Below are 17,762 nucleotides of genomic sequence, written 5' to 3' on the forward strand. Positions count from 1 at the left end.
AGATGCTCTGTGGCCAGCTGCTAGTTAAGACTCAGAGAATTAGGACTTCTAAATTAAATTCTTAAATTTATTGACATTTTATATTCTCTTCCTTTTCTGAAAACTTTATTTATTAAACCTACTTGAGTGAATAAACAGGAATTTACTGGCTGGTGTGACTGAAAAGTCTGAACAGTCAGGCTTCTACATTTACTGGGCATGAGAACTCAAACTATATTTTCAGGGATATGTTTGCCTTTGTTTCCCCATTCAACTCACTTCTGTGTCATCCTTATTATCAGTCAGTCTCTCACCATGTGACAGTGATAGCCCTGTTAGCCATAAGCTGACATTTAAAGTCAAGATTTCTGTCCAGATCAACAAACCATCAATGTCTATATCATGTCACCCCTTCACAAAAAGGATAGAAAAACGTACACTTTCACCTCCTTTTCACCTTCTTACCTTCTCCCTTACATATTTTTGGATGTATGAATGTTTATAAACACACATATCGCCTTTTAGGTGTGTCCTTTATCCTGTTATCATTTCATCTGGAATTTCTGTTTACTAACAAGTTTTACGGTTTCATTATAATTTTGATGATCTCTTTGTTCATATCTTGGAACCCACCTTTCCTTGCTTTCTCATATTTGTGTGTTTATATATTTGTATTTGAGCATATCCCCTTTTCCAACATAGTCCAAATGTTAGTAGTGTCCTGAGTACCATTCACTTCTAAAATATCTTAAATTTGCCTGATGTATGAATGTATAGTACTTGACTTGGTGTAGTTCCAAAACATTTCTAGGTAATTTTGAATTCCTTTTCAATATCTGAGGTTCATTTCAAACTGAGCCTCTGGGGAGAGTGAAAAGGTAAATGTATGTTTAGAGTTTCTCATCTTAAAGTCTTTCTTATTATCTGTAGTTGTTTTTCGATTGATTTTCTTGATTTTTTTACCTATGCAAAAACATTATGAGCATGACCTCTTTAGATATGTATACTCCACATATCCTTTTCTTGTCTAATTGACATCATATCTTTATCTTGTCCTTACAGATTATTAATATGGTGTAGTTTTTATCATAAATGATGGTTGAATTGCATCAAATACCTTTGACAGCCAGGGTGATAATCAGAGAGGTTTTTTCTCGTTGTCTTATTGCTGTAATGAATTATAGTAGAGTTTATGATACCGAAAAGTTCTGAATAAAATATATTTTAAAATATTTTAACATTTGTTAATTTTGATAAATGTGGTTTATTTTAATTTTTATTTATTATTTTTCTAATGTTTCTAAGGTAAATTGAAAATCTATGATTTTGTTTTCATAGTTCCTTGTCAGTAACAGTGACATAAATAATGGGGAATGGATGGAAGGGAGTGGAGACAGAGCAGTAGAATGAGTCTGACATAATTTTTCCATGTACATATATGAAAACATCACAGAGAATTCCACCATCGAGTACATCCATAAGAATGGAACTCTAACCTCAAATAAGATATACTCCATGCTTGTATAATATAATCAAAATGGATTCTGCTATCATGTCTAACTAAAAAGACCAATAAAATTTTAAAAACTGAAAATTTTTATTCATTTTTTTTTTTTAATTTAGAGCAGTTCAAATTCATGGGAATTTGTTGGATTTTCTTGTTGTTGTTACTTTTGTTTTTTCTTTTGCTGTACTGGAGATGGAACCCAAGGCCTCACATGTGTTAGACAAGTACCCCACCGCTGAACTACATTGCTAAGAGCCACAGCCAAGTAATATGATGCATGGCATTTTTGGTTGAAAGGTGACGCCAGCTAGCCATAGAGATGATATGATTATGTTAAAATTTGCATTCATACGGATATTGGACTCCTGCTGTCCACCTCGGCCTGCTACGGGACTCCATTGGTTGGGGAAGTGCAGTAGGAGGGAATTCCGGGGGAGGAACTTCCTCTGGGGTTCCGGGAGAAGCCGAGTGAGTTTTTTTGGCAGCAGTTTCAAAAAATAAAGTTTGTTCCTGCTTGAGTGGCTCCTGATTTTGTGCCCAGCCAGATTGCGGCACTACATTGGCAGCTCGTTTGTATTTTGAAACAGTATTGCTAAGTTACCAAGGCTATCCTTGAACTTGTGATCCTTCTGCCTCAGCCTGTCAGGTTTCTGCATCGCAGCACCTGGCTGTTGAAGATTTTTAAATCAATGGAAGTGTAACTGATGTGATACAGCAATCTGTATACGGGGTAAAAATGGGAGTTCATAACCCACTTGAATCAAACTGTGAAGTATGATATATTAAGAACTATGTAATGTTTTGAACGACCAACAATAAAAAATAAAAAAAATTAAAAAAATATATATAAATATACAAAAAAAAAGAATTCATGGTTGAAACTCTGGGCCTTCTTTCTTTTATGGGGTTGCTTCTTTTGCAATTTTTAAATCATCTTTATGACTCTATTTGATTCGTATTATTCAATCCCTTCTTTATCTTATTTTTTCTAGAAAACTATCCATCTCATCCAGATTTTTAGAAATCAGTGTATTTGGTGCTGAAATATGCATTAAGCAATAAATAAGACCTTGGGCACTAGAGTTATAAACTTAATAGGTTATAATGGAATCTTTAATATAGAGGCTCATTATCATCACTGATAATTCAGGATCTCACGATTCTTCCATATTAGCCAACAACTCGAGTCTCTTTTCTCTCTTGCTACTTTTATACCATTCGTCCTTCCGTAAGGAGTCGTAGTAGTTTATGGAGATCTTTTAGTAGTAAAGCCATGGGTTGGCAGACTTTTTGTAAAAGGCATACACTACAGTTGTAGGAAATGATTGAATAAATGAAATATGAAATGAATACACCATTTTCCATTTAGCAGTGGAAGTGCATATTTGTTATCAAAGTGTGGGCTATGGAAACAGCTAGTATGAATCTAAATATCCACCATTTAGTAGCCATAGAGGTACAGGTTAGGTAACCTATCAGTGCTTTAGTTTTTGTAATAAGGATAAAAATATTTTCCCAACTTAATATTATTGTGAGGATTAAGTAAAGCAATGCATATAAAATGTAAAATATGTCTGACCTATGGTCAGTACTTAATATTTACAAAGTATTTGACACTGTAGGAAATAAATTCAGCTATTACAAATATCAAACTGTAGGTCTCTTTAGAGGTCATATTTCATATTTTTATAACTGCTATTCACAGACACCAATTAGTCACATTGCAAGGTGGCTTTAGTGCTGATGGAGGCTCAGAGCAGGGCATCAGGAGAGGTCTAAGAGTTTCTGAAAGAGCGCTTGGCTCTTGGAAGTCAGGCCAGTAGCAATTCACCAAGCAGTGTCAGTGTCTTAGCATTTCAACATCCAGCACAAACAGTATAGGTGCCATCAGTTATTTTTTGTTCTTATATACTAGTATTAGCACATAGCAATCACTTATACACTACATATATTTTATAACTATATCTTTGTTTACTTATAATGCTAATTTCCTACTCAGAGTATAGAATAGCTGAAACTAATAATTCCATAATAAAGGTTACCATAAAGTCTCTGAACCTTCTCATTGGCTTACCCTTCTTTTGCCTTTTTTCTTTAGATATATGCAAAAAACCTGGTGAATGCCGATCGTTGTGCACTCTTCCAGGTAGACCATAAGAACAAGGAATTGTATTCAGATCTTTTTGATATTGGAGAGGAAAAGGAAGGAAAGCCTGTCTTCAAGAAGACCAAAGAGATAAGGTACAGCTGGAGTGAGCGTCCTGTGCTCTGATCACAAATGTGCAGGTGTTCTGTTACCCACTTTTCTGTGCCTATTCACAGGTATGCTGACAATACTTGTCATACTGTGATATCATTCCCACCAGGACCCGCCTCCTGAAGGTAGTACTTCTGGGAATGACATTGCAGTGCCAGCGAAACCACGCCTAGGAAGCTTTAGCGTCACTCCTGGAAATGCCGTCTTCCGGAGGCGGTCCTTTTGGAAATCATGTTGGAAAAACTTACTAGTGCTCCCAGGTAGGTAAAGTATGCTCCACCTGGAGTCTGCAGGTTCTCCCATGTTTAGGAGCAAGGGTGAGCTTAACCAATTCGGCCCCCACCTCTTCCCAGCATATGGACTGTCTCACAGTCCCAATATTACAGGAAATTGCTCTGGTGTACTGATGACTTCAACACATTCAGTTATCCATTGGTTTAATCAACACACTTTCATTCCATTTTGAGACTAAAACCTTCTTTGTTCTTTATGTGACAGCTATTGTCACATAAATGAACAGCATGAGGGTTACTAGTTGGTGGAAGACCTTGGCTCAGGCTTATCAAGCTGGAAACCTGCAAGGAGCACTGTCACAGACTTTAGAACCAGGCTTGGCAGGCACAGGTTGGGGTCCCCTTCAAACTGTGGGTTCCTTTGGCTTTATGTGTCTTGTTCAACTACTCTTCTCTAATACTGCATGTTCTCCAGTAAGATACTGTTCCTCATTCGTTAAGAACTGCCATTCATTTGACAGTCTGTCATATGGAAGTGTGGCCTGCCATGGGGCGTCTCCATTGTCTGCACTGGTACTCCAGTTCTGTTTCTAGGTGATAGTTCCAGAATTCCTGACACATAGTTCTGACTTATGGACACTATGTAGGTGTTTTGGGTTTTAAAATTGGGTTTCTTGTTTTCTTTGTCAGCCTTGGTACAGTAGCTTATTTAAAGCCATTTCTTTCTTAAGGTCCAAGTGTTCTCTCTCACTCCTTGAACTGATCCGATTTTGAAATTAGTAACTTAAAGCCTGTGTTTACGAGCACAGGAAAAAGGAGCATGTGGTTGCCTGACTTTGATGCCTGGATGGATCCAGCATGACTGTCAGAGCATGCTCCTTAAACATGGGCTTCTCCCTCAGCTCCAGTGAGAGGTGTCCACTTGCTCTCAGCAGACAGACTCACTTGCATACCTGGTGAAATGGCCCTCACTGCAGTCTAACTTGTGTTCCTGTTGTTCAAAGCACAAGAAAACAAGGAAGCAGACAACTTGGAGTTTATGCATGGTTTACTTGTTGGTGTTTTAATTCTCTTTTGTGTCATGTGTCTTTTGACTTTTCTTGATAATCCTTAAGGAGAAGCTTCATTTCAGAAATGATTATTTCCTATAATGCTAATAATGTGGTATTATAGAAATTATTTTTGAACTACTGAAAGTCATAGATATTGTGAACTATAGACATCTTAACTAAATTTTGAAATGAATGCATGTATGGTGATAATATAGTAATAAGAAAAATATTTATTAATGTTAGAACTTATTTATAAATGAAAATATTGATACTGATAACAAAAATGAAAAATACTGATGTAGATAACAAAAGTGTAATTAAATATAATCAGTTAATGATTTACTTTTGATTGTTTTTAAATGTAACAACATTTAAATTTCTAAATAGTACTTGGGTTATAAACAACAGAAAATCCAGGTCCTGAACACCTCAAAGTTCAGACCTGACCTCTGAATTTGGTTCCACATGTGGTGGAAAACATGGTGCTATGCTCTCTTGAGAATCCATCGTTTTCTAAATATACCAACTGCTGTAATAGGACTGGTTCATCATCTTGTATTCTAGTTTTTATTATGACACTACTAGGCCTTAAAACCCATGTCATTGAGACTATACTAAGAAAATTTGTGTGAAACATATTGTAAGTTATAAGGTACTTTACATATGTATAAGGGATTATTGTTATTGGTCAATGCTGGCGATCACTAGTTAATTTTAAATTTGTATTTGTGAACCAATTAAATTACTTTATACTGTGATATACATCCTAAAAGTCTCAAGTGATCACTGTGTAATGTTTTTCTGCTTTACTTTTACATGTTTTATAAGATAGTTTAGGATATGTAAATGTAAAATTAATATGATCATTTAAAATGAAACAAGACTTTTCAACTCAATGCTTGATGGTAATGAAGTGTTTCAGAATTATTCTGTGTCAGTAGTATTTCAATTAGTGTGTCTCTCTCTTTTATATATGCAGATTTTCAATCGAGAAAGGAATCGCTGGTCAAGTAGCAAGAACAGGGGAAGTCCTGAACATTCCAGATGCCTATGCGGATCCACGCTTCAACAGGTAAAAACAATCAGTTTCTCCCTTAACATTCTTCTTGGTTGAAATGTCTTCTGGACAGCTCCAGTCCTACATGTCTCAACTCCATCAGTTCTTTCCTTTTTGCTGGGAACCAGTCCTATTACTAACAGGTGGTATATTCAGATATTTATGAAGTAATGGATTCTCAGCGACTAATATGTAACAGTGTCAAAGCTAGAGTTGTTTATATTGTTTTAAAAACAGCAAATAGGCAGGAGTTTCAACTGATGGATCGCTGGTGGTTTTTTTCATTATAGTGTCATCATCTTGTACCATATTCTCTATTGAATAATATGCCAAAGTGCTACACAATACATACTGATAAAATTATATACTTTTGATACTGACAGGTCTCATTTTAAATTATGGTTGTGTGATTTTGTAGTCAGCTCTGAGTCTCATTCCTTATCTCTAAAATAGTTTAATAAGACTGGTGCTATAGCTCAGTGGTAGAGCACTTGCCTCTCAATGTGTGAGTCACTAGGTTCCATTTTCAGCACCACATAAAAACAAACAAATAAAGGCATGCGCTGTCCATCTAACACTACAAAAAAAATCCAAAAAAAGTACAATAATGCCTTTATTGTAGTTTTTTTTTAAAGATTATGGATAATGTTTGTTAAAAAGTTTAGAAACTTTACCAGACATAGAGTAGAAACCTAACAAGCCATAGATTTTATTGTATATTATTAAAATTGGATTTTAAGAGAGCTGAAAATAGTTTTATTTCATTTTGATTTTCTTTTAGAGTACTAGAAACCAAATTACAAAATATGGTTTTAATAAATCTCTAGAAATTGAGGAGGCTATTACTGGTAGGGAGTAATATTTTAGATATAGTGACAGTAGTGCTTAGTTAATACAAACATTTGGCTTACTTTGGAAGATAAATGATGCAAGAAATGCCAAGATTTTTCATGGAATTAATTGATTAATGTCAAATATTCATGAGTCATATAAGCACAGCTATATTCTTATAATATACTTTATCAATAAATTAAGAATACTAAAAATCTTATTTTTTCAGGAAAATCGGTGTTTAAATGTTGAAAATATTTATATTATGTAAAATATTTATGTAAAAATTTGTGGGTCGGACTATAAGAAGATGAAAATAAAATCAACTGATTAAAGAAAATATTGGCAAAACATATATCTGACAAAACATTTGTGTCTGAAATACGATAACACTCCTCTAAATATTAAGATATTGCAATTTAATAAAAAGGAGACAATTTTAAGAGACACTTTACAAAAGAAAATATTCATATAGCTGTTAAATACATGGGAAGTGAGTAGGGTGTACATATGTCAGTTAGATCCTACTACATGCCAATGTGAAATGGTTGAGATTATAAAATACTGATAGTAGCAAGGATTGGAAAGGGTGAGGATAAACTGAAACTCTCAGACTCTGCTCGTGGGAATGTGTAATGGTACAACTCCTTAGGTAAAAAGTCTTTCAACTTGTTGGAAATTTGAACATACACCCACTGTATAATCCATCCATCATCTCCACTCCCAGGCACTACTACAAGAAAAACTAAAACATATGTTATCCAAAGAACTTGTATACAGATCTTCAAGCCAACATTATCCATAATTACTGACACTGGCTAATAGCAAATAATGTTTCCCATTAACTGATAAATGGATAAACAAATGTGGTTTATTCATTCAGTAGGGGCAACTATGCAGTAATAACAAGTACTGACAGACATGTGAATCTCAAGAACTGTGTGTAACATGAGGGCATTAAGGACTGCAGCTACTAACTGCCTTGTGTTGGGTACATGGCTCTTTCTATGGAATTCGATCCTATATCTAAAAACATTTCCTTAGAGCAGGAGTAAGCAAACCTTTATTTATTAATGGCCAGCTAGTAAGTAGTTTTGGCTATACAGGCCTATGATTTAAAAAGTTAGATCTCACAAATAGGCCCAAGTTCAAAGGAACAAATCACTTTACCACATTTATAATGTTTTTTCTCTTGTCTGTTGACTCAATTATGCTGGATGCTAAAAACCCAATAAGAGCAGAATCCTCCTGTAGAGGCAGTTGTGAAAACAAAACAAAACAAAAGTTAGAATATTTCTGAAAAGGTTCTAATAAAACACTTTCAAATATTAGCTTGTCCCTAAATTTAGAGGCTCACATCGTCTCCATTGCATATCTGAGTTGAGACTTAGGAGGCAGTGAGTGGTTTAATCTTTTTCTACTTGCTTCTTTCTTTGTGGTGATGGCTTTGCTCCTTCACTTTGCAGGGAGGTGGACTTGTACACAGGCTACACTACCCGCAACATCCTGTGCATGCCCATCGTGAGTCGGGGGAGTGTGATAGGCGTGGTGCAGATGGTGAACAAAATCAGCGGCAGTGCCTTCTCCAAGACGGACGAGAACAACTTCAAAATGTTCGCTGTCTTCTGTGCTTTGGCCTTACACTGTGCTAATGTAAGTGCTGCTTTAAATATCTTTTGACTATATACTGGATATTAATGTCCAGTAAAGCCACTTGCAGTGTTTTCCATTTACGTTTCTTTACAAACTAGGAGAAATGATTCCTAGTTGTACATATTTTAGGAAATGCCTTAAAAAATCTCCTGATACTTTGCATTTATTTTAAGGTATGAGTTTGTTAAAAATAAAAATGAAATTAATATTTAGGTAAGATGTTTAAACATCAGACTTACATTTCATGATATCTGCTGAAATGAATAAGAAAAGTGTTATTGAAACCCTTCATGTTTGTTGTTTGCACTGCATTTGAGAGTGTATAAAATGTTAGCTGGTAACTGCTGTTTTCACACCAACCAGGGAAGTGTTGCTTGTGAGAAAGAGTTAACCACTTCTTCCCTGAGTCCTTCCAGAGGAGTCCTGAGTGTTGACCCATTTAATCCATGCTGTGTCCTGCCCTCTTCATTGAAGAGGAGCAGGGGTCTGTCTTCACAGGAGATCTTTTGATGTTCTTTCTTTTATATTGTTATGTTTTAAATGAGTTGAACATTTAGTATTCTATGAACCCTAATAATTCTTTTTACTAGAATTCTGAAATTTAATAACCCTTCTGTAAAGGTAAATGAGAAGAAATGGGAGTTATCACCTTAATAACTTAGAAAAATTAAACATCAGACTTATTCCTTTTTGGGAATAGGACTAAGTTCTGTAGAGGCATCCATATAATTCACGGAAATAGTTGAGAAATAACTAGGAGCAAATATTTTCAAAAATTTTAAAATCCAACTCTGGTGACTCTGGAAAACCATTTTAAATCCCATCAGTGATACTGGGTAAGAATGCCCATCACTTCCCTTACACCATCCTGGGTCATTATTACTCAGCTCATCAAAAATAAATCAGTACAGTTGTAAAACGTTTTGCTTCAGATATTATCAGTATCTATATGTATCTCATAAATAAAAACATGGACAGCTTATTTTTTTCTTATTTAGTTTAAAAGTTGCAGAACATCTAATTTTAGTATATTTTGAATATTGACTATTCCTCATTTTGAAATGGAATCTAAGAACTAAAGTAACTCGGTACCTTTTGTTGTTTTTTTTAAAAAACCATAACAAGACCTTATGATTGGAAAATTAAACACTGTTTGTTTTACTCTCTGAACAGTATTTCTATTATTTAACAAAATTGTATTCTAATATTTTATTCTTTAGAGTATTTTATTATTCTGAGATAATATTCTAAAACAAACATGTATAGTAAGTGGTAAAAATTCATTATTAATTGTGATTTTATATATATATATGTACATACATTATATATATACACATATAATATATATAGTATATATTATTACCAATATGTTATGTCAAAACAATGTAACTGTGTCACAAAATTTGGGTAATTTTCCAGAATAAAAAGTAAAAATATTATGGAAAATGATATTTTTAATGAGATGTGTATGCCTTAAAACAGCAATAGTTAATATATCCTTCATGGATTTTACATATTGTTAAAATGAAAGGGGATTTAGCATCATTTTTCTACAGTTATAATTTTGCAGTAATTTCAGATCAAAAGCAACATTGCAAAAATAGTACAAAGAATCTAATTATACCATTAGCCTTATTCCCCCAAAGTTATGATGTGCATCATTTTTGCACTTTCTCCTTCTCTTTCCCTCTTAGTAACTGTCTCCCTCTGAGCTGAGATTGTCTCAGACACAATGTTCTGAATGCTTCAGCTTGTACTTTCTAAAATCAAATACATTGAATTCCTACTGCACATTTAAAAACACCAAGAAGTCAACATTTGGGGTGGGGTTGTGGCTCAGTAGTAGAGCAATTCTGGGCAGGGGTAAGGGCCTGGGTTCAATCTTTAGCACCACATAATTAATTAATTAAAAGTTAAATTTAAAAAAAAGAAGTCAACATTGGTACTATGTTAGATTATTTGGTCTGTGTAGTGGATACAAGACTGAATGACTTAAACAACAGAAAGTTATTTTCTCTCTCAGCTTACGACTACCCCCTTGTAGTCTGTCCTGATGTGGTTTTTCCTGTGTGTGTAATATTTCTGGGTCCTGATTGCCTCTTCACATGTTGGATTGATTGACACATAGGACATTGTTTTGCCTTAGGTACCACTTTAAAGGCCCCGTCTCTTAAGTTTGGTCACTGGGATTGAGGCCTTGAATGTGAACTTTGGGGGAATGTGGGTCAGGCTGTGCCTAGGTACTGTGCTTTGATCATCTGCAGACATCTTAAGTAGTCTCCTTTATTCTGAAACTGTTCTATAATCTTTGTCTTTCTTCACCTGGATATTTTTAAAGCTATAAAACTGGTATTTTGTAGAATGATTCTTAATTTGGCTCTGTTTGATGTTTCCTCATGGCTGCATTAAAGTTATAATTTTTAATGTTTTTATGATAAATTATAATTATTCATAACAGTGGGATTCTTGTGACATATTTATACATGCATATAGCATAATAGCATAATTTATTGCTCATTTCATTTCTCAGTACTTCCCCTTCACTCACCTCCTTCCTCCCCCTTAACCTTTACCTCTACTCTACACTACTCCCATTGTTATAATTTGAATATATAGTGTCTCCTGAAAACCTCAAATATTGGAAACACAATATCCAATGTAGCAAATGTTGGGAAACAAAAAAGATTAGATTATGTAAACTATAACCTAATCAATGGATTAATCCATTGGGGGGATTAGGAATCTGAATGGATTGCTGGGTGGTGACTATAGGCAGATGAGGTGAGGCTAGAAGAAGCCGTTTGGTGGTGGTGGTGGGAGGTGCCCTTGGGCATTATATTTTATCTCTAGTTTCTCCCTCACTTTCTGCTTCTGGGATGCAGTAAACTGAAGTGTTCTGTTTCACCTCAGCCCCAGAGCAATGGAGTTGGCCAGCTGTGGACTGAACCTCTGAAACTTGAGCTAAAATAAACTTTTCCTTTTCTGAATTTTCTTGTCAGATACTTTGATCACAGTGATGGAAAGCTGACTGACACATACTTTTTATTTTTTAATTGGTACATGATAATTATATGTCAAAGTGGGAATTACTGTGATAATTTATACATGCACATCCCTAGTCCTTCCTCCTTCTTCCCCTTCTCTCTCCCCCATAATTCCCTTCCCCTAATCTACTGTTCTTCCTTCTGTTTTCATGAGATTGCTTTTTTACTTCCTTATTTCTCTATAACTCCTTCATCTGACCCTTAACTTTCTGAGTTTTATTTCATTCAGCATGATATCCTTCAGTTTCATCTGTTTACCAGCAAATGACATAATTTCATTCTTCTTTATGGCTAAAACTCTGTTATGTATATATACCACATTTTCTTTATTAATTCATCTGTTGACAGACACCTAGGCTGATTCTATAATAGGGCTATTATGAATTGTGCTGCTATAAATATGGGTATGCATAGTATGGGTATGCTGTGGTATGGTAATTTTAGTTCTTTTGGAGAAACACCAAGGAGAGGTACAGCTTGGTCATTTGGTGGTTCCAGGCCTGTTTTTTTGAGAATCTCCACACTGATTTCCATCATGGTTGTAGTACCAAAAATGTGTGTTTCTTTTCCCCTGCATCCTCACCAACATTTATTATTAGTTTCAGTAAGCTAGCCACTGGGTTCCTTGGAGCCTCACCTGCTAAAAGATGTTAATGTCACTGACCTGATGTTTTTTGAGTAGGTTAGCTTTGGGCTTTGAACACGTTTTTACTAGGAAAAGCACCTTGCAGTACTCATTGTCCCAAGCAGTTAATCCAACAATTTGCAGGCTCCCTGCCCTTCCTGAAAGTTCTATTTCTTTCTGGGAAACATACAGAAGTATTTATTTTTTAAAATAATATGTGCAAAAGCTTTGAGCAGTATGGAATGCCCTTTAATTGTTGGCTATTATTAAGTAGGATTTAAGTGTATTGATCCTGAGAAATTAAAAATATTTCTGCTCTTGATTATGTCCTTATTAATTATGTCCTTAATAAAAGCATGTGAACCCTCATGAAAATTACTTCTAATTCTGAATGTATAATGTATTGGTATATTTTATTATTGTCTGACTTAATATTCCTGTTTAAAAGTCCCTGTGTTTAGAGCAGGACAATGGGCCATTTAAACAATTACAATGTCTTCATTTTTCTTTATTTCACCTTTGGATTCATTAGAGTGCAGTATTTTTTGTTGAATTAAAGGTGCATTCCTCTAAATGGCAACATCTCCCTTTCGTTTGTTGACTTAACTGTTTGTTAGTTGGAAACAGCCATCTACTTTGGAAAGTAACAGAAAGTAACCATTTAAAAAGATTGATTCTTTAAAACTAAATGAGTTAGTTAATTTGCTTATACATATTATGGTTTTAAGAGGCATTTTAATATAATGCAAGAAGCTAAGATGATAGTAATTACTGTTTTTACATCTTTGGCCTGGAAAAAGGAGCCCTTCAAAACAGACTAGTTTTGTGTGAGAAGATGTTTAACATTAAAGAGATAAGGAAAAATCACGATTCAAATGAAACCAGTTGGCTAGGGACAGGTATAATAACCTTTATTCATTCAAATTTTATTCATTCTTGAATTCAGCCACCAACTATTGAGTCTATTTTTTTCATATCAGATAGTAGATGTAAAGGTGATAGAATAAAAGTTGCTCTTATTTGATTCAACACTTTGTAACTGGAATTTTTTGAATACTTTACATATTTTAAAAAAGTCTCACAACAATCCAATGAATGAGGATTGTTATCCCCACTTTACCCCCCCCCAAAAAAAAGACACATAAAGTTTAAATAATTTATCCAAGGTCACATAGTATGTGATAGAGCAAGGATTTGGATAGTGGTAGTTGTAGCAATAGTATTATTCTACCTAATGTAGTTACTTTTCCTAGCAGCTTAGCCATAGAATTACACTGAACTACAGGATATGCCAAGCAATTCCTGTTGACTGTTCACCTTCCTCCCAGAATATGCAGCATCTTCCATTGAGGTATGGGAGGCAAATGTGAAAGATTCTGTCTTGATATGTGTTTAGGTAAGTTATATAGAAGAAGCTTCATTTTTTTAATTGCTAGCCTGGCAATGGAGCTTTCAGAAGCTTCTATGTCTGTAGTGGGCCATTCTCCTCCTGTTTTCTTCTAGAAGTTCTATAGTTTTTAGGTCTTACACTTAAGGCTGTATCCACTTGGAATATTTATTATAGATGGCACAAAGTAAGGATCAAAATTCATTTGTTTACCTTTGGATATTCTGTTGTTCCAGCACCGTTCCTTATAGACTGTCCTTTTTCTGGTGTCTTGCCTTTGCGACCTTGTTGAAAACCAGCTGAGTATATACAGTGGTCTACTCTGTACTCTGTGTTCTATCGTTGGTCTACTTGTGTCTTTGATGCCCATTTAATTACTGTAGCTTTATAATAAGTTTTGGATTCAGGTGGTGGAGTTCTTCTACCCTCATTCTTTGTTTTCAGAATGGTTCTGTGTAGTCTAGGTCCTTTGCATTTCCATATGAATTTTAGAATCTCCTTTTCATTGCCTATAGAAAAGCCTACTAGGATTTTGGTGAGGTTGTGACATCTGCAGGTCAGTTCCAAGGATGGTGTTGTTGGAGTACCCAAGTGTAAATGTGTGTGGTCTGTTTGTCTACTTTGCTTGCAGCAGTCTCATCAGTTATGTCACATGTTTCAAAACTCTAATTATGTGCATGACATTTAGGATTGTTATGTCCTCTTGATAGCCAGACCCCTTTGTCATTTAAAACAACCTTTTCTTTATCCTTGATAATAGTCTTCACTCTCAAATCTACCTTTTCTGACATTGATAAAGCCCAATTTTTTAGGACTGGTGTTCAGTGGTATATCCCAACTATCCTTTAACTTTACTTGTGTCTTTACTTATGTTTAAAGTAAGATTCTTTTTTAAAAAAATATCTTTATTTATTTTTATGTGGTGCTGAGGGTCAAACCCAGGGCCTCACATGTTCCAGGCAGGTGCTCTACCACTGAGCTACGGCCCAGCCCCTAAAGTAAGATTCTTATAAGCAGCATATAATTTGTTCAGGATGTTTTTTTAATCTGACAATCTTTTACTTTTAATCTTGATGTTTACACCATTTACTTTTCAAGATTAGGTGTGATAAATCTGCCAACTCAGTTTTCTGTGTGTTTCATCTGTTCTTTTATTCTTTCTATTCTTAGATTTAAAATTGAATTCTTTATAACTTTGTTTTATGAATCAGGTTTCAATTGATTAAAAAAATCTTTAGGGCTGGGGTTGTGGCTCAGTAGTAGAGTAATCACCTAGCAAGTGTGAGGCACTGGGTCTGATCCTCAGCACCACATAAAATTAAATAAATAAAGATATTGTGTCCATCTACATCTAAAAAAAAATTCTTTCTTTAAAATTTTTTATTCTAATTTGTTTTATGATAGCAGAATGTATTATAATTCATATTACACATACAGAGCACAATTTTTCATATCTTTGGTTGCATACAAAGTATATTCACACCACTCTTGTCTTTACTTAGGGTAATGATATCCATCTCAATCCACCATCTTTTTTAACCCTTGCCCCTTCCTTTCTGCCCTAGAATTTGTCTAATCTTCCCAAGCTCCCCCTTACAACTCCACTATGAATCAGCCTCCTTATATCAGGGTAAACATTTGGCATTTGGTTTTTTGGAACTGGCTAACTTCACTTAGCATTATATTCTCTGACTTCATCCATTTACCTGCAAAAGCCATCATTTTATTCTCTTTTATTGCTGAGTAATATTCCATTGTGTATAATACCACATTTTCTTTATCCACTCATCTACTGAAGGGCATGAATTGGTTGGTTCCACAGTTTAGCTATTGTGAACTGTGTTGCAATAAACATTGATGTGGCTGTGTCTGTGTAGTATGCTGTTTTTAAGTCCTTTGGGTATAGATTGAGGAGTGGGATAGCTGGGTCAAAAGGTGGTTTTATTCCCAGTTTTCCAAGGAATTTCCATACTGCTTTCCATATTGGCTGCACCATTTGCATTTTTGGTCCCACCAGCAATGTATGAGTGTGCCTTTTCCCCCACATCCTTGTTAACAATTACTGTTATTTGTATTCTTAATAGCTACCATTCTGACTGGAGTGAGATGAACTCTTAGAGTAGTTTTGATTTGCATTTCTCTAATTGCTAGAGATGTTGAACATTTTTTCATATATTTGTTGACTGATTGTATATCACCTTCTGAGAAGTGTCTGTTCAGTTCCTTGGCACATTTATTGATTGGGTTATTTGTTGTTTTTTTTTTTTTGGTGCTTAGCTTTTTGAGTTCTTTATATACCCTAGAGATAAGTGCTCTATCTGATGTGAAAGTGGTAAAAATTTGCTCCCAAGCTGTAGGCTTTCTATTCACCTCACTGATCCATCCAATTTATTAATTCTTGATTTTAATTCTTGTGCTATAAGAGTGTTATTAAGGAAGTTGGGGCCTAATCCAACATGATGGAGATTTGGGCCTACTTTTTCTTCTAATACACCTGCACAGTGTCTCTGGTTTGATGACTAGGTCCTTGAATCACTTTGGGTTGAGTTTTGTACAGGTGAGAGAGAGGGATTTAATTTCATTTTGTTGCATATGGATTTCCAGTTTTCCCAGTACCATATCTTTTCTACAATGTATGTTTTTGGCACCTTTGTCTAATGCAAGATAACTGTAATTATATATGGGTTAGTCTCTGTGTCCTCTATTCTGTACCATTGGTCTGCCAGTCTATTTGGGTGCCAATACCATGCTATTTTTGTTAGTATTGCTCTGTAGTATAGTTTAAGGTTGTATAGTGATGCCACCTGATTCACTCTTCTTGCTAAGGATTGCTTTAGGTATTCTGGGTCTCTTATTTTTCCAGATGAATTTTATGACTGCTTTTTCTATTCTATGAGGAATTTCATTGGGATTTTGATTAGAATTGCATTATAATGCTGTATGATGCTTTTGGCAGCATGGTCATTTGGACAATACTATGTCTACCTATCCAGGAACAAAGGAGATCATTCCATCTTCTAAGGTCATCTTTAATTTCTTTCTTAAGCATTCTGTAGTTTTTTTGTAGAGGTCTTTCACCTCTTTTGTTAGGTTGATTCACAGTTATTCTATTTTTTGAGGCTATTATAAATAGGGTAGTTTTCCTCATTTCCCTTTCAGATCATTTGTCACTGATTTACAGAGATGCCTTTGATTTGTGAGTGTTGATTTTATATCCTGCTACTTTGCTGAATTCATTTACTAGTTCTAGAAGTTTTCTGGTGGGATCTATATCTTATAGAATCATATCGTCGACAAATAGTGGTAATTTGAGTTCTACTTTACCTATTCATATCCCTTTAATTTCTTTTGTCTAATTGCTCTGGACAGTGTTTCAAGAACTATTTTAGATAGAAGTGGTGAAACAGGGCATCCCTGTCTTGTTCTGGTTTTTAGAGGGAATGCCTTCAATTTTTCTCCATTTAGAATGATATTGGCCTGGGGCTTAGCATAGATAGCCTTTACAATGTTGGGATTGTTCTGTTGTACCTAATTTTTATAGTGTTTTGAACATGAAGGGTGCTGTATTTTGTCAAATGCTTTTTCTGCATCTTATTGAGATGATCATATAATTCTTATCTTTAAGTCTATTGATGTGATGAATTAACATTTATTGATTTCTGTATGTTGAACCAACCTTGCATTCCTAGGATGAATCCCACTTGATCATGGTGCACTATCTTTTTGATATGTTTTTGTATTTGATTTGCCAGAATTTTATTGAGGATTTTTGCATCTATGTTCATTAGAGACATCGGTCTGAAGTCTTCTTTCTTTGATGTGTCTTTGCCTGGTTTTGGAATCAGGCTGATATTGGCCTCATAGAATGAGTTTGGAAGTGCTCCCTCTTTTCCTATTTCCTGAAATACATTGAAGAGTATTAGTATTAGTTCTTCTTTAAAGGTCTTGTAGAACTCGGCTGTGTAGCCGTCCAGTCCTGGGCTATTCTTGGTTGGTGTCTTGTATTTCGTCACTTGAAATCGATCTGTTTAAATTGTGTATATAATCCTGATTCAATTTGGGCAAATCATGTGACTATAGAAATTTGTTGATGCCTTTGATATTTTCTATTTTATTGGACTACAAGTTTTCAAAATA

The 17,762-nt window shown here is 34.8% G+C and overlaps 1 protein-coding gene across 10 annotated transcripts in view; it reads left to right on the forward strand.

The window, feature by feature from the left end:
* Positions 1-17,762, forward strand: part of Pde10a (phosphodiesterase 10A) — a 508,658-nt gene that overhangs the window by 439,545 nt on the left and 51,351 nt on the right. For all 10 annotated transcript variants that reach the window (XR_013424690.1, XR_013424691.1, XM_040283551.2 and 7 more), the window contains 3 exons: positions 3,585-3,727; positions 6,008-6,100; positions 8,383-8,569. Coding sequence is in view for 8 of the 10 variants with exons in the window: in XM_040283551.2 (XP_040139485.1) it covers positions 3,585-3,727; positions 6,008-6,100; positions 8,383-8,569 (423 nt within the window). In the remaining 2 variants the exon portion in view is untranslated. The remainder of the gene's footprint in view (positions 1-3,584; positions 3,728-6,007; positions 6,101-8,382; positions 8,570-17,762) is intronic.

Source organism: Ictidomys tridecemlineatus, chromosome 8 (genome assembly GCF_052094955.1).
Source record: "Ictidomys tridecemlineatus isolate mIctTri1 chromosome 8, mIctTri1.hap1, whole genome shotgun sequence".
Taxonomy (NCBI): Eukaryota; Metazoa; Chordata; class Mammalia; order Rodentia; family Sciuridae; genus Ictidomys; species Ictidomys tridecemlineatus.